The 24,459-nt window shown below is 31.3% G+C and overlaps 1 protein-coding gene across 3 annotated transcripts in view; it reads left to right on the forward strand.

Moving 5' to 3' along the window:
• The first annotated feature begins 6,092 nt into the window (after nt 1-6,092).
• Nucleotides 6,093-24,459, forward strand: part of LOC107370257 (uncharacterized) — a 42,525-nt gene continuing 24,158 nt past the window's right edge. For all 3 annotated transcript variants that reach the window (XM_015938245.3, XM_089269680.1, XM_089269681.1), the window contains exon 1: nt 6,093-7,305. In XM_015938245.3, coding sequence (XP_015793731.2) covers nt 6,399-7,305 — 907 coding nt within the window. In that variant the 5' untranslated portion in view covers nt 6,093-6,398. The remainder of the gene's footprint in view (nt 7,306-24,459) is intronic.

A 24,459-nucleotide genomic window follows, 5' to 3' on the forward strand; every position in this document is an offset into this window, starting at 1 on the left:
ACCTGCGAATTAATTAGAGTTGATATACAATTAGAACAGTAAGTAATGTCTTAGGTCTAGAGGATACATTAGTTCTATATAACTTTATAAAGGAGGCGCATGTAGAGATATAATTAGGACTATAATTTTTATATGCTTAATTTCAGTTGTTTGATTCAGATCTTGAATCATATTTAGTAATAACAGGTTTGTAAACATGATATGATATTGAATAAGTTTAAAGGAATTGTGGAATTGATTAGTAAGATATCAATTTTCTTTTAGCCACAAGTTCACTCATCGGGTAAAATTTAAGTCAATCTGGTTCTTAATTTTGAAGATATATTCCATCCCTCAATCTCTTTAAGAGGAGATTCCATTTCAGCCCCTGCAGTATATGAGATTTGACCGTTAGAAGATTTACTATGGAGCATGATTTGTCTTAAACTTCTAGGGTTTTCGCTCCCACAATTACGACAGCAGTATGGTCCAATCCCGCAGAATTCAGGTTGATAGGTTTCTTCACTTGTGAGGGGAGGACCAAGACAGCATCCTTTGTTTCTTGTTGGGTTGTCTGGTCGGAATTTCTTACAGCATCCCTTGTAATCGGACTTGTGGTTTGGTATACAGTTGTATTCAGTGTTCCACTCTTCACAGCACCATTTACATATGATTAAAAACTGACTACGAAGCTGAAAGAATGGACTATCGCGTAGTGCAAAAGAGGTAGGATATTCTTCAAAATCAAGAGGGTGTATTGAGACAGCAGTACGAGCAATTCGGGAGTAATATTCATAAAATTTGCTTATCTTTGCATCGCTAGCCAGAAGAAACTGTCTCTGATTATGATGCGTCGTAGTACCTCTATGACAAGGGCTTTTCGCCATGGAAGACTGTATCCAAGTTTTTTTAAACATACTGACTGGAGAGAAGGGAACAACATCGATGAGAGCAAATTTATAAGGCTCCGGTGGCCTACGACCTAAGCAGAATCTAAGCAGAATTTCAGTCATTACTCAGAATGATAAAAACATGAATATCTGTAGATCATCCTTATTGAATTGCAAAAGTTAGATCTAAGCATATACATTCTTCATTGTAGGATCCTTGAGAAAATGAAAATTTTAAGCTTATAAGCAAATAAGTGCCACACCCCAGCAACAAAATAGAATGGAAAAAACTCGTTGCAACATAGATATTTATAAAAGATGGAAGAAATCGTAAAGACCAAAGAACTACCAGCATTGATGAAAGCTGATCATCCTATAAATGGATTGCAATAAAACTAGGCCTGGTGAGAAACCAGGGAAACTATTAACTTTTACTATAACTACTAATAATATCAGTAGCAAACGTTTTGTTTCTACATATTGAACTTATAAATTTTATAAATTTCATTAAATTCATTAGTTTCTTTCATTTAATAAATTGTTGCGGATATTTCAGGGCGTTAAGCATTTTTTATTGCTTTCTATCCTTATGGTTTAATATCATATAACTCTGTCAGAGAAACCAGAGAACAGAGAAAGCGTGACAACTCTGCTACAGTTCCATCTCCCTATCGTTGTAGAGAGCTTAAACGATTCCTTCACTGATGCATTGAAACTCTTTCAGGGAGTCTAAGCTTTATTTTCCAATCCCTTTTGCTTTTATACATAGTAAAAGCACGTATACATAACCTTTTTTGGTAACCTAATTCTATCCGTTATAGACATTATTTGCAGGGAAAGACGTCAAAATTTAGCAAATTGTAAGAATCAAATTTTATCAGTAATCACTTCGTTGTAAGGAGTCGACTAAAGTGTAAATACTTAGGTCTTATTCTTAATTGAACGGATTGATATGTAAGGTAATGTTTATGTGTTTTGTCAAAAATTAGTAATATCATTAGGCCATATTACAAATAGCTTTAACATGAAGCTGTTAGTATTGAAATGGATGCTGACGAACAAGGAAAAATACTTGCGTGTGTTGTGTTTTGTTTGCGTTTGTGTAAAAGCGATTGACAGTTCAAATTCTGAGCTTCAGTGGCCAATAAAAGCTTTGTTGGCGTCAGAATTATAGCTATGTTTATGCAAAATTGCAGATAGCAAGAGGTTTTCAAAAGATTCAATTCAATATTCAAAAATAGCTGATACAATAAGCAGAAGGCGATAGCTAAAACAATAGTTAACTTATAGTCACTTCAATTAGTAGCTTTCTTTTCACCGTGTGGCTCAGTTAAATATTTCATAAATCAGGATTTCAATTCATCAATTTGTTTGTTGATCAATAGTTGAAATTGGAAATCAGTTTAATATTTCACCAAGTTTTGAATTCAATAGTTTAATTCGTAGGGTATTTTAACTTTGTCAAATATAATAAAAAAATGAACACAGGAAAAAGTAAAACTTTAACTTATCATCATTTTACTGAATTAAGTTGAATTTCACTAAATTCTTGAGAAAACTTCTTACCATCAGTATCTCCACCAACTTAAACTCTTTTAGGGAGTCTGCTTTTTATTAAAAGTTTAAGCCTTTTTATATCATCTTAAACCCATTGGTTTAACCATATGGATTAGCGTTACATGGTAATTATGTTTAAGCGCTTAAATAGAGCAATAGAAATCGCTAATTTAAAATAAGCATTAACAGTTGAGTTGAGTAAACATTGAACATCTATTTTTGTTACAGTAGCTTTGATTGATAAATTCCTCTCTTGAGATTTCACAGAGTTCAGTTGATGTTTTGTTGATTATGACATATTCGGGACCATCATATATTTTTAAACAGATTTCAGTACCGTTTTTCTCCTCAATGAGTATGAAAGCATCTGCTTTTTGCACAACGATTTCTTCCGCTATTGCATCAACATCAAATCAAAATGACAGAAAGTTTTCATCATTCGTTTGTTTAAGCTGAACAACTTGCTTTCGACATGAGTCAATTTTGCATTTGCTTCCACATGGTAATTCAATTTTGAAGCGATTAATTGTCAATAGGATATTTTACCGATGTTTAAAGCACTGGTGGCTGTTTCTGCCATGATAACTTGCATATGGTGCAAATTATAAGTGACAGTAGTCGCCATAAATGCTGTCATGGATAATATGTTTTGCAGTTCCTCGACGCTCATTTGTAGTTGTTTAATCTACCGAACTAGGGTATTCAAATTGTCTTGATGTACAGTTAATACCTTGGTAGATACATTCATAAAATCATGAATTATTTCGGAGCTTGATTGTGGTTTTGTACTTGACAAAACAGTGGTTGCATTGGTCACAGAACCTTCACCAAACATAAATAGCGAATAGAAGAAGAAAGCGAAATAGAAGCAGCCAGTAAACCACGTCTCGAGCGTTTAGACGCCTTTGTACATTCTTGTATTATCTTAAGCCATCCTTCTCTTAGAAAATACTGGCACGTTAGTCTTATTGCCGCTAATATTGCGACGTTTGTCGTAAATTTTTACGCATTCTGAAATTTGAGATTTACAAGTTTCGCTTTGTGAGAAAAGCCATTTGCAAGCGTATGCAGTCTCTACGGATCCTGTGTTTTGTCGTCGGTCTTTAATCCACTCCCAGGTTCAGTTTGTCTCATTAACCCATTCAGCTTTAGCCATGTCATCGATGGTGTAAGTAGCTGACTGTTTTGGGTTACATGGGTCTACTAGCATTACCCTGTAGTTTAAGATTCTTCTTCCTTTCAAAAATTTATTGTCTATTGTTCGCCATACTAACGGTGTTCTGTATTCATTCCCACAAACCAAGGCAAGGAAGTACAGTAATGCTAAAGATATTAGCAAAACTCTGCTTCTTCTTGTCCGGATCACCTTGTGTTTAGGTTGGGTTGGTTTGCTTTCCTTTTTTATCACTACTTTTTCGGTTGAATTTTCTTGTATGTTTGAAGTAACCCTGGGTGTCCAGAAATCGGATCATTGTGATATGATTCGAGAATTTTAGTTACCAAATTTTCTGGTAATACTGACACCCAATTCACTCCAAATTCAGTTATTACCTTTCTTTCCAAGACAGCGTCTCGTAATCATTGGTCTTGTTTTGCCGGTTTACCTTTACCTTTTATTTTCAGCTCCAAATGTTGAATTTTTAGTTGAACGAAACGGATCTCTACTTTGTTCAGCTATTAACTCTCCATGTTCTTCTTCTTCTTTCGAAATTAACTTATGTAATTGATGAGGTTATTACAGAATTCAAGGAAAATTAAGTTGCAAAATAAAACAATAGAAAAACTAATTCATCAATACAATCATTCTCGTTTGTTTAGAACCAACTTTCATATGAACAAAACCAGAATTCAAAAGAGTAAAACCGGCTGACTGTAAAAACACAGAGCTTTCAAAACAAAAAAACCGCGTTCAAATGACCAAAACTCATTTTCATAAGACAAAAACTCTCGAGTTAAAGAAGCATCTTTATTCATGGTGTAGACTGTTTCGGTAATTGTTAATTGTTTCTTTTCTGAGACATCTTGGAATATAAGTTGACATTTTGATAAATTTTGACTTATTAATTGTGATTTACCATCTTCAATGGAAGTTCATTGGAAAAATCAGTGATAATCCTCTTTGCATACTCTGAATAAAGTAACTCTTTAACTCGAGAGTTTTTGTCTTATGAAAGTAGGTTTTGGTCATTTGAAAGCTGGTTTTGTTGTTTTGAAAGCTCTGTGTCTTTACAGTCAGCCGGTTTTACTCTTTTGAATTCTGGTTTTGTTCATATGAAAGTTGGTTCTAAACAAACGAGAATGATTGTATTAATGAATAAGTAAAGTGCCTTTTGTAATTTTTTTAAGTTAACTATTATCAAGCACGCAAGACTGTGGATATTTGATTAAAATATTTGATTTACCTTGGTCACTAAATAGTGTGTAAAAGCTTTACTAAATAAATTACTTCTTATCTAATTTAATCGTAATTATTCTTCCAGTGAGTTTGCAATATTTCAAGATTTTTTGATAATGCTTTTTCAAATCTAATTAAGTGAGGTGCGGTTGTTCTGAAAGTAATTCAAAGGGTTAAAAAACAAATTTGTAAATCATTTTGTTTTTTATTGTGTCAAAACGTACATAGATACAATTAAATACTATTATAAATATAACTTGTATTGAGTTATATTCGCTTACAACGAAATTGTATTGTACGAAACTTCTAATTGTATTATCAATATTAATTATGGTTTGTTTGATTTATGTTTAATGTAAATTAATCATCTCTAGCTTTGCTTGCTTCGGTCAGCGTGTCGATAAAAAATCAATAAAAGTGTCCTAACTTGTGTACCTTTATTACTACTGAGACGAAAAATATTGACTATCCTCTGGAATCTAGATATCTAGTGATATCTCAAAAATGGTGAAAATAATGTTGATTTTTTATTTACACAATAAAATGTTTAAGAATCAATTTGAAACTCCGGTAAAACTTTCAGAAACTATACTTGTTTTTTGACCAATTTTTGCATCATAATATTAACAATCCTTCTTCGTCGTATTTTCCAACAGTGAATCTTGACCAACAAAATTGAGTTTTATGAATTTCACATGCCAACTAGTTTTACGAATTGTATGCATTCAGGTATAAATCATAAATTGTGCCATAAAGTGCTAGAAGGTATCATAAAAACATGTTATTTCATGGACTCTCATCAGCAGTGCATCAGAGACTGTAATTCAATAATATGACAGCAGATATCACTATCGCTTTCAGTGAGCATTCTGAAAAGGTGCAGATGAAAAAGACTTATCTCCATGATTCACATGGTTATCATCCAACAACAACAGCGCAAGTCGATTCATCCAACTTTCAGAGTTTACTCAATGAGACAAACTTGAAGATGAATAAAACTAAACCTTCCAGGCTCACAACACAATTGCATGCAATCACCACAGCCTAATAGTCATAGTTACAATCTTTACCTTACCGCTCTCCAACTCTTTTTATCTAATTTTTTTACCTTGGCAAGCAAGTTTTAATCAAATTGTAGCACATAGTTTTTGATTAAAAGTGTTGCAATTAACCAACAATAACTGTTCAATGTTACCTTTTGACATTGTCAAACAATTTGTTCACCTTTAATGATAAAACACACACATTCACACAAAAAGCAACAAAAAAGCATGTGGCTCAGTTGAATGATGTTAACAGTGTTAACATCAATTTTCAAAAGTAACATGCAATGTTTCAACTAAATTTAAGCTAAAAATTAATCAATCAGTTGTTCATTTATTCTTGTTTAACAAATCAACAAAAGAGGATTTAAAGTTTATAAATCAGTAGTTAATTTGCGCTTAATGAAAAGAAGTGGCTGTGATAATTGAAACTCAAGTGATACCGTAACATGTGAATTTGCCATTAAATTTTGTTCAATCCCAAATGTAATGTGGAAATGTCGACACATGAATATGCACAGAATTCAATAGTTGATGGTTATAATTTTGCTGCATACCAATCAGTACTGGTCAATCCTCATCATTACTGTGACAATGGTCATCACATCAAGTCGTTCATACCATTTGATACCCATTCCAGTGCCACCAGTGAAACCTTTACTTCGACGAACCGTCAAAAGATTTTTACGTCTTCTTCCGTCAATATTGTTGCTACTCTTTGTCGTCTCCTTGATATTTGTCACTCTCATGCAAATTGCAGTTATCCACACTAATCGACGTCTAACGGTTAATAAGATTTCCTCCTTTTCCACTCCTTCATCGTCACCCTCATCTTCATCTTCAAACTCATTATCTTCCACCTTGTCACCAATACCAATGTCAGCATCAATCGGTTCACGTCGAAAAGTGAATCAAATTCAATCATCTGGAAATGGGAATAATGTGTTCACCTCATCAAATGAACATTATTCAGTTAGTGATAATACAATTAATGAAAATATTTCAAAGGATAAATTGAATAGTTCAGTGTTACCCTCCATATCATCTCCATCATCAATTGGCTTACAAGAACCAAAGAAACCTCAACTACTTCGGATTGAAGCTCTTCTCGATAAAACTACAGCATCTAGAGATCAATCAAATTCAAATTATTTTCAAAATTTGGTCAACGCACAGCGAGTCAAGAAGATAATCAAAAGTATTAAAGCGCATCGTAAAGCTGGTTTACTGGCCAATGGTTTAGTCAAATTCAATGCTAGTTCATCAACCGATTCCCTTCAAACTTCCTCACCATCCATGGCCTTTCCACGTGTGCCCAGTAATCAGTTGAAAGATTCACTTCCATCAAAGAGTAACCATTCAATGGAATACCTTGACATGTCATCTCCAGCAGTTCAAGGGTCACACAAATTATCATGCCCTTTGGTTCCTCATCAATTAGGTAAGCTATCAAAACATTTTCAACTTTACATTAACCTCATTTTAACCTCATTTAAAGCTCATTTTCAAACTCATCCAAACCTGGCTCAACTCCAATGGTTGATCATTATTTATGCTTCATTCATAATTGGTGTTGAAATATTGCATTTTTTGGCAGTAAACCTGTATCTAATCAGTTTACTGTATTTATTGGTTGCAAATTTTTCTCACTTTTTTTAACCAGTTGAGCATTAGACTAATCAAAAAAGACTTTGAGTGAACAAAATTAAAGTAAAATTTTGATGAAAAGTCTAGTGAAGTTGAAGGAAGCAATTGACAACTACTCTGTCAACAGGTTAAATCAATCATGAACATGATAATCAACGGGGGAACCTTGAATTTTAATAGTCTAATAAATTATTTCATGATTGGGTCTAAAGCTATTTGTTAATTATTGCTCATTAAACTGTTATCTAGCAAAGAAAACAAAGTTGAATATGTTTCCAATCAAAGTCAATTGCTCATTTCAATGGGAGTTTTCAAAGCAATTGCTACAATTAATGATTCAATCATTGTTTTCACCTAAAAATATCAACTTGTTAAATTCAATTCCCCAATAATTATGATTGTTGAACTTTTGCAGTTGATTAATCTATTTGGGGGAAATTTTCACTGAATAAACGGAAAAAACCTGACAATTAGACTTTTGTTGAGTAACTTTAATGTTTCATTGCCATGGTCATGAACATTTCCACAAAATAAATGTATTTGGAAAGGAAGGAAGAAGACAAATGGTGAAAAAAAGAGTTAATGAAGATGATGTCGATGATTTATTAAGCATTCAGTGTTTCGGTTAAAATATTTTTAATTATTGACAATAGAAGATTGGAATCGAAATGTCGAAAAGTTGAATCAATTTGCAATTGGAATTTCAATTTAATTCAATTACCATGTCTGTTAAAAGTGGAATTTCCATTTAAGAATTTACGAATTGGAACTAAAATGTTTATTCCTTTCTCCTGATTATATTTGGTTATTCAATCGATGGAAAGCTGTAAGCGATTTGAACTTCATTTTCCTTCAACAGTAAACACATGAACATATAACAGGTGTTCAAACGGGTAGGTTAAACTTTGGGGCTTTATATCTCGAAAAATAGGTGCACGATCGTGGTCATTTTAATTTTATATTAATTAGCTTTACTAGGAATTTGAGAATGTCTTAAAGACAGGGTAATTAGAAGCGAAACAAAAACGCTCACCCGACTCGAAAAAGCGATTTATAATGGGATTATAACATTTCAATGGGAACTTGTCAAAAATTTATAGCTGTATTTTTGAAAATCGTCTGATAGCGTTAATTGTAAAAAGGTGAGGGTATTTTGAGCACACGTATCTTTAATTGCTGATAAAAATCTATTTATATACAAATTTTCAGATCAATAATTAATTCCGTGTTAAAGATATAGCCGTTTACTTTTTGACCTACCCGTTTGAACACCTAGTATAAGGCTAAGCTGGAAGGAAGCTCGAGTTATTACAAGCAATGATTGACTGTTGTTGAACCAACCAATGGATTCTAATTAGTCACTTATATCTGAATTATGATAATTTTGATGAATGATTGGCAATTATACTGGCATAAGATGACACTTGATCAAAGTAATTAATTGAATAATTAGAAAATTAAAGTCTATTAATCAGTCTGCACAGATGACTGTTGAAAGTGCTAAATAATAACGTAATTAATATCGCATGAATAGATTAGATCCATAAGGTCCAACTGAATCAACTGTCAGAAACAAACTGACAATATTAACTTTCAGAGTCAAAAAAGCTAAATCATGAAAACTCAAAAATTTGTTTCTTAAGTCGCAATACAAAACAGCTCGATATCATCTAGTTAAAACCTTTTATCAATCAATGAAAATTTATCGATTGTTTGGAATTCAAAAATTGAAACTTTTCCAGATTCTGACTTCATAATTTTCTCATTAAGATTCAAGTTAATATTGCTAATGTTTTTGTTTTACTGTTCAGACATTTTATGTTTTACTGATTGTTTTGTAACTTTTGAAATTTCATTTCTTCGACCAACAAATCAATGGCAACTTTGAGCACTTAAGATTCATTGCGACTTCATCAAGGAAATGGTTCGTGTAAATGCACAGTTAGTCTGTTGATGAAAAATCTCATGTTCATGTTGAAATGTTTAGACAGAAATTAATTTAGCTGGAAAAGGGTCAATTTTCTGGAATCGCTTTTGTCTCACTGAATAATTACATTGAACCTGTGAGTGGAATTGCCTTTGAAAAATTAATTTCCAACTCTGTTGATCCATTTTAATGATGCCATTATTATTGATTAACTTTTTTCTGACCCAATGGACATTCAATATCCGGTTGAATTGTAAAAGTGAGCAAAGTAAGTGATGAACAAATGAAAATGTATATCCATGATGATACAGGTGAGGGACACTGCAATTGTCCTCTAATTGACTTTCCAAGCATATTGAAGTCAATGAAAGGAAATGATCTTAATCTATCAATACTTTTTTTTCCCTTCTGTGATTCATGATTGTATCCAACTGAAGTAAAACTGAAACTGGTCAAAATGGTTATCTTGCAAAAGTAAAGTAAAAACAAGGTAAAGACTGGTTCCTCTTTTGATTAACCAACTTTATTTGATTTTGATATTCTTGATGCAACTTTTTCCTTTTCTACTTTTTTTTCTTAAACTTCTCTTTCTTACTTAACCCAACATTTTCTTTGTTCAATCAATTTTACCATGAAAGTCATGATACTTTTACCTTGCATCATTCACAATTCAGTAAGCTCAAGCCCAATATCAGTCAAACTGTACATGCCATTGTATTCATTATAATATTGTTAACTTTGATTTGATTTGCAATTTTATTTCGATTCCAAGACTAAATTTAATTGAGAATAGTTTTGACATTAACTGAACATTGTCATGATTAAAGTGACAGTTGCAAAGTTCTGTAAAGATTGAGTTACTCAGTGATTGAAGTAAATGTAAATGTTGAGTAAAAAATTGAATGAACCAATTGGACCGATTTCCTTATCATTTCCTAAAGACTTTAAAAGTTGATTCAGCTTTCGTTATATTTGTGCCAACATGAGATATATTGAGTTCAACAATTCAGTTCAATCCAAAAACAGTTTTCTCTGAAATCTTTGTAAACTTGTGTACAATCAACTTGATTGATGTAAAGAGTTGAAACAAAAAAAGGGAAAAAACTTTAAACCAATTGTTGAGCTTTTTATTAACAAATGGATTATACTAATAGATCATATTAATCTGAGCTTTTATCATCAGAATGAGATTAAGAATGTTTTTTGATGAAAAAAATTCCAACTTCTACTCTTGCCTGATGAACCTTCAATGGACGATTAATGACATTAAACATCTCACTTGGCTATTTGTCTTGTAATGTTCAAACTCACTTCATGAAAAAATGAGATTAACATTAAATGTTGATTCACTTGATTGGTGTTGATATTGAATTAATGCTATTCAATTGCTGAGTAAATAGTGATTGAATAGATAATTGCTTCTTAAAATTTACACCTTTCATTACCCATGATGATATTGAGTAAACAATTGTTTTCAAGATCGAAGATGGAAAAAACTTTTCTCTTTTTTTTTCTCAAAAATCTCATTTTGATAATTTCATTTGAAAAGCTCTGAATGATGATTTATGAAACTTTGTTGTTTGGATTGAAAGGTTTCATCCTTGATAACGTTTACTCATCTTTTCCATGCAACTCTGAATGACACTGAATTCCGTGTAAATTGAACACTAATGATGATGATAATTATGATAGGTAATGAATGATTTTCAGTCTTGAATAACTTTTTTTCTCACTGCAATCAGAAATAATGAAATGACATTTTTTTCTTCTTTTGACTTGTTTGTCGATTTGCAAATTTATATTGAATATTATCATGATTAGGGAATGAAATGAAATGGCTACTTATGATGATGACTATCATTATTGTTATGTTGATCGAGCAAGAGATACAGGGAAAGCTATTATTATTAATGATATACAAATCAGAGTGAGAGAAGAAATAATAACTGAATATGAAGAAAAAGTAGGAAAATAAAAGACTCATAAAAAGGATAATGAAATTGATTAAGTAATGGAATCCTAAGGTTATTGCGATGAAAAGGTTTGAATAAAATCATTACAACTTCAGTGACAATATGGTAATGTAATAAAATGGATATTTGAATGAAAATTTGAAAACAATTTGCAAGTTCATTTCCATTGAAACATGGATCAACGATAAAGTCCGAAAAATGGAATTTCATTTTTCCTGAATAATCTTTTTCTTTCGTTCAACTTTTGAGTGCTAAAAGAGCTTCTTGAAATACTTCATTCACGTACTTTAATGATTTTCAATCTTCCTTAATAGATGAAATTAAACATGTTTCTCGAGTTTTTTTATTGAAATTTTTCGAAAGAAAATTTGAGTTAATTAATAATTAAAGAAATTGCAATGAAATTTGAAGTCTTATAAGGTTAACTCTTCCTTAATTAGGAACCGTTTATGAATTTTTCTCAGCTCATTAGTCTGTTCCTTACTGTAAGTTCAAACATTCTCAATGTTTTTGTGGTTATTCCATTTCTCAGAATAATTAATGATTTTTCTTTCTTTTCTCTTTCACTTTAAGCTATCTTGTAAATTTTTCGAAACAAAAATCATGAGAATGTGAGAAAAGAAAGAAATTATAATTGTTCTGAGAGATGGAATAACCGCAAAAATATTGAAAATGTATAAACTTACAGTAATTATCAGGAAAAAATCGATTTTAACCATGCAAGTATTCATAGTAACAATCAAAATGTCGAGTTTCACAGGAAATGAAATATAATACTAGCAAGCTGCTCAATTATTTGTTATTCACAACTCAGAGTTAGACTTCGATATCAAGTTCTGTAATAATACAGGGTATTTCAACCAGCTTTTACACTCATTTATGGTTTCATCTCGATATCATCATCGTTTCTGTCAGATTGCATATTCGCCCTTTTACTGAGTTATCGATTTGAAAGTGCGATTTGATCTTCAGACTCATCATCCGTACCAGCATCATATCCGTATCAACTGTTGACTCTAGTGAACCAGTAAACTCAACCAACCCGGCATCACTAGCAAGCTCGGGTCTATCCCGAGCAGCTTCAGACTAATCTAGCATCAAATACAGGATCGGGATCATCAGCATTTACAAGCAAACAGTCGAAGCTGTATTTTTTATCGAGTTCATGTATTGAGCAACGATCAAATGATGCATTATCAAGTGCCAACTCACAAAGTTCCTGTTGATGAATGTTGAAGTAAAGATGAAAAACTTTTATAAAGTGTTTGTCAATGAAATATAAAAGGTTAGAATGGTTTCAAGGTTCAACTCTGATAGTTCAATGCTGATTAATGACTAAATGACGAAAATTGTCTCTTTCATTTTTCCCATAGTTTTCCAAGTTTACTCTTGATGCTACTGAGTGCACAAACCATTTTGCTTGTCAATTTGAAAAAGGAGTTGAGTAGTTGTTTGGTTAGTTTGAGCTAATGGTTAAACACTTGATAACATTAGTTGAACGAGTTGTTGTTTTCCCTTGTTTATCTCATATTTATTCAGACTTGTTCCGAAACTTAATATCATTTTTCAGTTGTTTCTTTTCAACTACTATTTATTATTCTATTATTTAATAGTCTTTATTTCTTTATCATACCTTTGCCCAAAATCTTGAGGGTATTATATTGATAATATTATCGGTACATAAAACATGTATATTTATGAATATCATTCCCTGTGGGAAGAAGAAAAATTTTCTTGATGAAGAATGAAAAAGAAGAGGAAAGAAGAAAAAAAAGTTTCAACAAAATTGTGTTTTCCAGCTTTTCCTCCTTAACTTATCCAATATATTTACCATTTTCTTGGTGCAAAAAGTTTCCAATGAATTATTCTGATTCAAATGATTGTATATTGAATATTGGAGAGCAACTTATATTCCCTGTCAACTAATGTGATATAAAAATCATTTTTTTCCTTCTTTTCATAAACTCAACTTTATTCGACTCAATCACATCTTTTTCACGAAAATACATTTTCATCTTATTAAACTCAATACACTTTTTGTTTCCATGATTTTTCATTCTCATCATGATAACCTTGTCATTTATGATCACTCAATGAATCGCATGTAATTCATATTCATTACATTTAATTTGGTCGAAAACTCTTTCATCGACAAAAAAAGGAAGAAAAAATTTTGTTCCATTAATCAAAATATTAATGCTTCATCTCATTATGTTTTCATCTTAAATTGCATATTAAAAGCAACAATCTGTTTCACCAATGAACCATCTCATGGAAAATGTTTCTGCTTGTAGAAACGTTTAATAACTTTCATTAATCAAATTTGCTCTTCTCATTTCAATTTCATTTTCTCAGCAAAACTTTTTTTCGCTAAGTTTAAAGGCTAAAAATGATTTACGAGTAAAAATTGGCTGTCAATAGAGCAATGGAAACAGCAGGAATCGAGGTTCGAGGAAAGAACAGTTTTCCCCTTCATCTCGAGATTTCTCATCAAATGCTTTAACAGCTTAAGCTACAGATTGTAGTTTATAAGCACTAACCAATGCTGCCAATTTAGCAAGATAAATCAGCAAATAAACTGAAACAAGGTTGGAATTAAGCTTGAAGAGATTGCATGGATTGTATTAAAATGGTTTATAAAAGTGAAATTGCAAGTAACTCTACTCTTAACAAGATTCAATGGAATGCCTTTTTGCTTGAAAATTGATGTCAAGATTAATATTCTGGAAATATCAATTGTTGCAATGAACTTCTGAATCAACGTTTACCTTGATAATTTCATAACATATTAATCCGTTGTAACAAATGGTGAAATTGGTGGAAATTTATTTTCGCATTTATTTAATGGCCAGTTTTATACGATCCTTTCTGGATCTCGATTCACTTGTACAGAAATAAGCATTGAATTTAAACTTTAATTCCATTATAAACATTATCCAAATCAAATTAGATCATTTATTACAGAGTTAATCACTTTAGAGACTTTCCTTCTCAACCGAGCAAATCTTGAGCTCAACATAAACAGCACACATGAACCAAGGTACACTTGTTGTTGATTGTTTCCTGTCAGCTTTTGAAATGTTAATTTCTTGGATTTTGCTTTCAAATTTTTCGTCGACGAAACTGAAATCAGCTTCTGAAAGATGAACAACTTGCAGTGGCAACATTGAGCGATGTTGATAAAAACATTAGAAACGAGGGAATTGCAATTTCTTGAATGAAAAATGTTCTCTTGAACCAGAATTACTCTTAAACATTTTACTTATCAAATTTGGAGAATTTTAAATTTCCATTGAATATTTGGTTCACAACACAAAGTGTAACTGGAAGGTAAACTTGAGGTGGAATGGAAAAGAAATTTCAAGTTTTGTATTTTCAATTTGTGCAGATTTGTAGGCTTTAAATGTGAATGAATTTGTGAATTCATTCTGTGCTATCTTCTTCATGTGGCGAAATTTTCCACAAAATTGAATTTTCCTTTTCCTTGTTATCAAACATACTCAAAGGTCTAATATGTTTTATATCCAATTGTTGCTCTCATGTTAACTAATTATTTGAAAGTTTTTCTAACCAATTACGCTCAACTTTCATTGGCCAATGTTTCCATTTCAATGGACTGATGGACAAGAGGATTTCATAGAAATCGTTATTTACCTTAATCTAGACTCTACTCCGTTTCATTGGGTCGAGTTAAACTTTTATATTTCTCATTATATTGAAACTTGACTCACTACTCATCGTTAAGAAAATAAACTTTGGACATTTAATTCTTTCTTCAGTAGATTATAATGATTTCATGTACCCATTACTTTTTACCCAATTAGTAAAGAAAATAATTCTGATTAACTTTTTTTTCCCTGGCAACTTGCTTTTAAATCCCAATAGAAGCTTGCTTTTTTCTGCTGCTTACCTTCTTACCTGTGTAGGCTACAGTGATAATCATGAAATAATCAAGGAGAAAAATAATTACATGGGAAAATGGTTGCAAGAAGAAAAAAGTAACCAAAATACTTCGGAATAAATGTTGAGATAAATAAGAAACTAATATGTTCTGTGTTTTATAATAAAAGCATATTATTGCAATGCTATTGAATATCAATTCAGTTATTATTCTGTTAATATTCAGATGAGGAGTGAAGGTTAACTCAATGATTCACTTTAACAAGTATGAGTTTGACAGGAAAACTCGAGGCAACTCAAGAATTGATTAGAATTCGAACTGAAAGTCAATATGGAATTCACAACATTCAAAGCATGGAACAGTTATAATCGAATTTGTTCAGTGAAAGTTATGATTAGTCGAATCGTGTTTTACATGATTCAAGATCAAAATGATTTTTATGATTAAAAGGATTTCATCAAACCTACACAGTTTTGCAAATAATCTCACATTTAATTGTCTCTGAATACATCTCAAAGTATTGCTAATTTTTTGGTTTTTTGATCCAACTTTTTCGATAGTTTGGGTTGAAACATTTCATTTTTGTCCTGGAAAAGATTATCACATTATTCAGAGAAAAAGTTATCAAAAAATGAAACAGTGAAAAAGTGCTTCTTTGGTTACATTAATGTTGAATGCAGTGGAAAAGTATCTCTCAATAGGCTTATCTATCATCACAATTGAATCAAATATCAAGTTGAATAAGTTGCCTTGCAACTCCCAGGCTTGAACAGGGAGTTGAAAAGAAAAATTTTGTTTCATTCATTTCTCTTATTACATTCTGTACGATTCCATATAATTTCACTATTCACTTTCATTAATCACGAGTCAACATTCAAAAGCAACTCTGCTGCATTTATAAGCACCCAGAGACAAAAAATTAGCGTTAAAAAGCAATACAAATCGTTCTCATTAGAAAACAATTTCTTCCAAGTTATCATTTCGTTGCAACAAAATTCTCTCCAAGCGATAATTAACTCCACATAAAATTCAACATCTTCCATTTTCTTCACAACTCATCCAAAAATTCATCATTATTCGATTCAGAATTCACTCCCAGTTGGCTTATATCTTATTATACAATCTAAACTCCAGTCAATAGTTTCCAAAAGAAAAGTGACTTTCATCGATTCAGCACTCGAATGTTGATTCATGAAAGAAAATCAAACTGCGTCTTTCATCAAAATCATTTCATTTCTGTATAATTTCCAATCTGAAATTCTTTCCCTGTCAAAAGTATAAGCTCTTTATTTGGAACTTAGCTGTTTGTTCAAAGCATCAAAGCAACGTGATGATAAAAAGCTAATCAAAGCTGTCTAAAGCTCAAATATTAATGCGGTTGAAATGCTCACATTTTCACTATCGATTTCTTTCCCTGAATCAAGAAGAAATGGAAATGCGAGAGAGAAGAAAAAAAAACAAGAATTCTTATCCTTTTTGCCATTTCTATTATCAATGCACACTGATATTCTGATAAAGCTAATAACAAAGCCATGGAAGGAATATTATTGACACTCTATATTATAAATCAATATTTACAATAACAGGGAATGAAAATAAACTCCTCAATTGAAATGCATATCTTTAACTAGACACAATATCATGACATTTACTGGCAACAATGAGCAGTCCAAGAAAATGCTTTTCTCTCCAATTTTCTATTTTCCTTTTGAATACAAAAACACCAAATAAAAACGGATAATAAAGATGATAATGATAATGATAAATATCACACTAAACATGAACTACTATAAATAACCAAGGTTAACTTGTGTGTTAATGATAATCCTTTTCACTGGTTAAACCATTTCACCAAAAGATTCATTAATTTTAACCTTTACAGGGAAGGAAGCACACAAGTTAGGAAATGAAAATTCTTATCCATCAAGATTAATTCATTCAGAGTGAAGCGAAGAAAATAATCTACCTGTAACATGATAAGAATTTATCATGTTTCTTTTCGACTTTTCTTTTTCTTCTTTTTCTTCTAAGCTTATTGTGATCAGCATTTTCAGTAGTCAAGGACTTGGAAGCATTCAGATTGTTATCACTCATCAAACACTTGCAAACTCAAGCATAATTTGCATTTAAATATAACCCAAGGAATGAATATTTTTTGTTGCTTCTTTTGTCTAGCATTCGCCTTTTACAATAAAACTTGTATTATATTACTCGATTCCCTTATTATATCAACTTATCTTGTCTTTCATTTTCATCTTTATATTCTTATAACACAATTTGGAGATATTTTTTGCTTCTCTTCCTTTTCCTTCCCTGTCAATCTTGCCATTGAAAAGGTTGAGACACAAAGTATAACAACAACAACAGCCAACATCCCGTCAAACATGATAACATTCAGTTGACTTTTAATACAAAAAAAGAGAATCTCTTTTAGTTTCTTTTCTTTTCACTTTTATTCTTTCTTAACAATTCTTTCCAATGATAATGTTCACTGTTCAATGAAAATGCCTTTTATGAGTCAAGAAGGTCAATTCTGGTAGACTTTACTTGCTTCATTTTCAACTTGAATCCCAACTTTTGAAGAGGGAAAAGCGTTTCAACACGAACAGTAAAGGAAACAAAAAGTGCAATCTCTTTGAAATGAGTATTCTTGAATCACAATATTCTAAACGAATTTTCATTTTTTGTTCTTCTTTATAAATAAACTAACATTATCATGCTTTATCATGATTCTGTTCAATTTATTTTTTGCCTTTTTTCCTTTTCTTCTTCAATTCTTATTTTGTTAGATGAACTTGGTTTTTTCTTGCTTCCTTTGCCTTGTGCTTGTCTTGTTATTTGTAAAGCAAATTGTGTGGCGTACATGAAACAAGAGTGAAAAAGAGTTACTCAATAGAAACTGGAAACTTGAAGAAAAGGAGAAAAAAATAATGATGATTATTCTTTGAAATGCATTTCGTTTTCCATTCCTCTCGTAGTTGCCCTTTTCAAGTGAATTTCATGAGATTTACTTTATCTTATAACATACTCCAGACATGAACAGAGGAAACATGTTCACTTTTATTTTCATTACTGAGATCATGCAAATGTGTAATATTTAAAAATGTTTTACAATCAAATTACGTGGAAATGACTCGAAAAAAAAGAGTTACACTGTTCGAGCAACTGAGGTTGTTTCAAGTGCTTTAGTTTGAATCTTTATAATCAATTGTTTATCACTTTCATGAATGTGTAATGAAATTAAGTTGATACAAGGTTCAATTCGGTCGATGGTTAACGAGAAGTAAAGTTGTACAGCTTTCGAAAGTTCACTCGGAATGAAAGTGTTGCAGATGGGGCTGAAAAAATCGAGTCAAAAAGTAAGAATAACTGATAGAAGCGAAAGATTTTCAACTGTTCCTCAGTCGCATTATTTCACTGGGATTGAGTTTAAAAGCGAAGGTTCATTTTTAAGAAGATGAAATTTGTAGTCATGATAATTACGTGTATTCTAGTTGTTAACCCTGTTGTGCTTGAACTACAAATTGACACTACGAGCAAGTGAAACTATGAGTTAAGTTTACTCAAAGGACACCTACAGTTTTAACCTTTTTAAAGTCTCACCATGTTGAGTCTATGGAAATGCAATAGCCTCTAGAGATGAAACATAACATGCAACGGTAAACACCAAAGGAGGTTCAACAATTGGAACAAATTATGAGCCTTGGGGATCAAGAAAATTTTAATCTCCAACTTCTATTTCGAGTTGAAAACATAATTTGCAGACAAAAATTGCAGATGATAGTGTTCATCGGCGAAAAATAACATTCACTTTTCAATTGCAAATGAAAACCAAGATAACAGTTGATGGTAAAGAGTCAAAATAGCAAATTCAAAACTTACAAAACAAATAACAAGTCAGATAAGAATCTTTAGACTAAAAATCTCAGGTAAGCTCAAATTTGAATTGATTAGCTTAAGAAATCATTTAATTTGCTCGCTAATTTTTCAATTTTTGATGTTCGTTTGTGAATAAAATTGATTCGTTTCAGAGAGAAAATGAATTTGCTAATTTTCGAAGAGAAAGACAATGAATGATTTTCGCTGATTTCATGATCGGTCCAGGTTGAGCTTAGAAACTCTAAAAATGAAGAGAAATTTTCATTTTTTAATTCATCTATTTTGACTTTGGCTAAACTGCTTTAGTCACAAGAGTTCATCCAAAAAGGTTTTAGCCATTTGACATTAAACTGTTATTCATGTCAGTTAATGCATGAAAACAATAATGCAAAATAATCCGATGGTCAAACAACTGTTTATAAGCCTTAGTCTTCACTTAAAGAGTCTAAGAGTTGAACTGGATTTGGACAAAATTAGAGGCAAAAATAAGCTGACAAAAGGGTCAAAAGTAAAATATCAAAATATTTTCATTGAAAGACATTAACGATTAAATATTACAGAGCAAATATTTGATCATGTTTTATTCCGAAACTTTTTTTCCACTCTTGTGATTCCTAGTAACTCTGCTTATGAACATTTCGATTTTCTTTTTTTTCTCTCGAAGGTAAGTTGAACTGATGAGAAGGAATAAAAAAAGACATTATATCATATAAATTGTGACAATATTTACTTCTTTCGGTTGGCAAAAAAAGAAGAAACGCAGAAGAAGAAGAAAAAAAGGAAAATTGCATTTTCTCATGATATTTACCCTTTTTCACTCAATCATTACAATATCATCTTTTCCATGAATTGAGTGATTTGAAAAGCGCTTACTCACTTCAACATTGAATCTCATCCAAATGACTAGATAAGCCTTTATTTTTCAACTTTCATTCCAATGCAATTGATTGGTCGACAAAAGTTGAACATTCAGATTGATTGGTTCAATCAAAGTTATCCTGCTTAATTTCAATTCCCTGAGCCAAAAGGATTGCAAAGATAATGAAATTATATTCTTTTCTGTTTCACCCTGAATTGAGTTACAAGATAAAGTTACTTTGATTAATTTTCATGTTGAATGCTATTGAATTACCATCGATATCACTGACGATAATTATCCATTGAGCTCTTTCAATTAGAACAATTTACAACATTTTTCATGATTACCGATGAAAGAATAATGTGATTTAGAAGATAAAATTTTGTCATCATTGTTCTGATATTCCGAGTTTTCTCACAGAATGATTACATTTCTAGTCTTTTCATGATAAACTTTGACCTATCATTGAGTATGAAACTGTAAATATCATTAGGGAATGTTTTCAATAGTTGATTTAATGAAGTCTGTCATAGCTTTTGTAAATGTTAAAAGGCAAAAGTTTTGAAGAATATTCTGGTTCAGGGAAAAGTTGTGATTTTGAAAATTTCTGATTGAACTTTTGGTGTTGAATTGCATTTTGATTGAGTCATTAAGAGCAGTAAACAGATTCAAGTTTACTTCATATTTTCGCTGATAAAGTTCCAAGTTTTTTTATTCACGTTTCTTGTTCTTTGACCTTATTGAACATTTTTTTGGGTTAAATTTTTCTTCTTCTCATGCATTCTCAATTTAAAGGTGAAGCTTGAAATTTACGTCTAAATGAAACTTGAATTTACTCGACTTTGCAGATTCTTTTTCTCTGTAAATTTACACATTTTGTTCATGAAATTGATTGTGAATTTCATCCATTTCAGTTGTCATCATTTCATCTTGACTGAAAAATATTCTTGTAAGGACAACTTTTCCTTTTCATTTCCATTTTCCATTGTTATTTATATTCGATTCAGCCATTTTTGGACAGAATTGGAACATTTGATATCATAAAAGTCAAGAAAATATCTCAACGAAAAATATTGAAATAAGTAAGATGGCAAAAAAACATTGAACCAGGAAAAAGTAATCCATTTGAATTGATGGCTTATCAAATCTGTTGAGCGAAAAAAAGTGGAAAAAGAAAGAAGAAAAATCTTTGGTCAACCTTTTTTTTCTCCTTCTTCTGTCCACCTTTGATTTGTTATTTCATTTTGAGAAATTGACCAGACATTTGATTCCTTAAGATCTCTAAATCCAACTTAGTTTTTCATCATGATTTTGGCTTGGAAACAAGAGAAGGCAGAAAATGGCTAATGAATAGACATTTGGTTAACAGGGAGTAGAAATTTTTTCCCATGTAATAACAGAAAAGAATGATAAAGATTATCTGAAGCCTGTCTTTTCTTGGAATAAATTTTGTTCATTTTGAGCAAAGCAAACAAGGAAAAAAAATTTCAACTCGATCAATCTTCACTCAGAAATCATAACATATCACAGAAAAAAAGCCTCTTAACATTAATCTTCTCCTCCTACATCATCTTTCTCACTTTCATCGTCATTTCCATTCTCAAATTTCTCATCATTAAAGTACAGTTACACAGCATACTACGAATCTTGGAACCTAATAGAGTCAATTCATTGCAACCCGATAAGATCTAAACGTTAAATAAATTTTCTTTTCCTTCTGATTTCAAACAATTAGAGTTCAGACATAAGCATCAAGTCATCGATTCAACCGCCCTGCACTCGAGCAGTTTCATCACAATTTTTTTGCAAAAAATCCAGAATTCTTTATGCTTTTTCAACATTTTGCTTTGATCGGTTTACTATCGTTTTTCAAACCTTGCCACTCCTGGGGATGTACCGCTACCCAATCCTAATCATCTTTACCGCTTGGGTCTAGCTATAGCTTATGATCTAGCTCTTTGGTGGTGAAAAACGATCACTTGCTTTTGCTTTTATTGTGTTTGAGGCTTTGCTGAATCGATCGGGCCGACTGTCATAAAATTTTTGTCCTAAAAGAGTGACTTAGTTGGGACCAAATTGTCCCTCAATCAGGTCTCTTTTTGTGTCAAAATTGCATCAATTGCTTTCTGATTTATGATAAATCACTTTACTGACGTGAGTCTAGTTTAGTCATAAGTCATGAATTTTGCAACCTAACAAAGTCACTTTTATCCCATCAACTTGCTTCAAATGAGATGCTTCCATGTGTCAAATAATCTTCATTTAAACTCTTTTATTTTGATGTCTTCTTTTCTCCCTTTCCAGTCATGATACCAATGTGAGTTGAACATGAATAGAAATGAAATTTGAATGAAAAGGATGAGTTAATTTACTCTGTCCATTTGGATGGATGAGAAGGTAAATTGAAATAAATTTCAACCATTTGACTAACATGAAAAAAGGGTTCCAAATGATGAGCACATGAAAAGTGAAACAATTTTACTTGATCGTTTTCATCCTCACAACTTTCATCACTAATGTGAATTCAATTTGTTTCACATGAATCTTATTAATAAAATACTTGAATAGATGGTACAATAAACCATTAATAGGGACAAAATTTTCTCTTATTCAATTCACAGCTTATTGAACCATTTATCTCTTCGTTATTCATTGAAATAAAATTCTTTCTTTCACAACATAATCCATTTGGAAACAATCATTTTCACTGTCAACCTTTGTCTCGAGAGCTCATAAATTGACCAACCAGATTCAAACTGTTTAACCCAAGCAAAATTATCTCAAGTACAAAGCTGATTACGTTTCAAAATTTTCAAACGAAATGGACTTAACAGAATTAAAAACTAAAAGTTGAGATAAACTCATTAACAGGTGATATTATCTGATCAAATACTTGACAGAAAAAAAAGATTCATTTCTTTACTCAACTAAATCCTATTTTTTTATCAGTTCTGTTAATTTGTAATCCGAGACTGAAACTTTTCAGAGTTTACTCGAATTGAAAGTTGATGAAATTTGGAAAAGAAAAAAAAGTCAAAATTCAATTAAATGAAAGAAAAGATCGGAAATTTAATTTCATCGATGACAATAATGATGAATGCAAGTATCGTTTTCAGTTGTCGACTTTTTTTTCCTCAAACGATGATTTGATCCTTTTTTGATTGCTGAATGTGATTAGTATTGGCAAGCAAAAGTTCAGCTTTTGATAACAGAAAGCTTGGTTCATTTTCAGGATAAAGAATAGGAAATAAAGGTAAAAGAAGAAGAAGAAGAAATGGAGTTTCAAAATTCAAGTCAAGTTTGAGTAAAGATGAAGAGAAGCCAAAAAGGCCCAAAAAAGTGTAAAAGTAATGAGCTTGTTGAAGGTATAAGGGTTACAGTAATGGCTTTTTGTTGCGGTCCAAAAGTAAAATGCAAAATGAAACAAAATCTCATAAAGCATCAGGTTGAACATGATGATGGTTCACCATGAAAATAAACTTGAATCATCCATAACAAAATACCATTAATAAATAATGGTTTAGAATACAAATTATCTCCAGAGTTTAGCTTTCCTGTTTTCTCGCCTCTTTTTTCTTCTTTAACCAATTCTCTTTTCTTCTCAATCCATCTGAAACAATTCATGTAATTCAAATTTCAACTGAAAAGAGAACAACAAAAATAGGTGAATCTTTTTGCTCAATACTGACCATTTCCCCATTTATCCTCTTCGATTTTCATCTTTCATCTTGTTATCCTTTTCCAAGTTTTTTTCAGTTTCTTCTTGTTCTATTATTTATTTTATCTACAAATCTCTTACATTCATCATCCAGCCGGTTCCAACTGTGAATCTCAAATTCATTTAGATAACTTTTCCAACTTTATCCTCTTCTGTTTATCTTATTATCTTCATTGACTTGGCAAGCATAAAATGATGCTCGACTGGACAATTGTTTATCTAATATTTGATTCTTGTTTTCATTTCACTCAACTTTTTATTTCCATTCATTTTCGATAGCAAAAGTTGATAAAAATTTCATTCTTCATCCAAAAATGTTTCAGGAAAAAGTCCATTTTTCATTCCAATTCATACATTTCTTGAACTTCGACAACAGTCGAAAACTGACTTCTGTGAATCAAGAAAATCTAAAGTTGAAATTGATCAAATAGGTTCGATTAAAGATATGAATTAGACTTCGACAAATCTTCTCATCTTTGTTTTATTCACACAAACAGACCATTAAAATGACTAAACTTGCGATTATTAAAGAAAAGAAATTTCAATAAATCATTTTTTTCTTTAAAACTGAAAATCTTTTTTCAATCTTTTGCCATGAAATTTAAAAATTACTCATGTTAATTACCAATTGAGACAGTAAACGATTCACATGAAAAAAAGGTTCATTGTTTACTGAACAATTTAAATCCCA

This window comes from Tetranychus urticae, chromosome 3 (assembly GCF_039701765.1).
Source record: "Tetranychus urticae isolate SD_2017Ah chromosome 3, NJAU_TeUrti_SD_1.0, whole genome shotgun sequence".
Lineage (NCBI taxonomy): Eukaryota > Metazoa > Arthropoda > Arachnida > Trombidiformes > Tetranychidae > Tetranychus > Tetranychus urticae.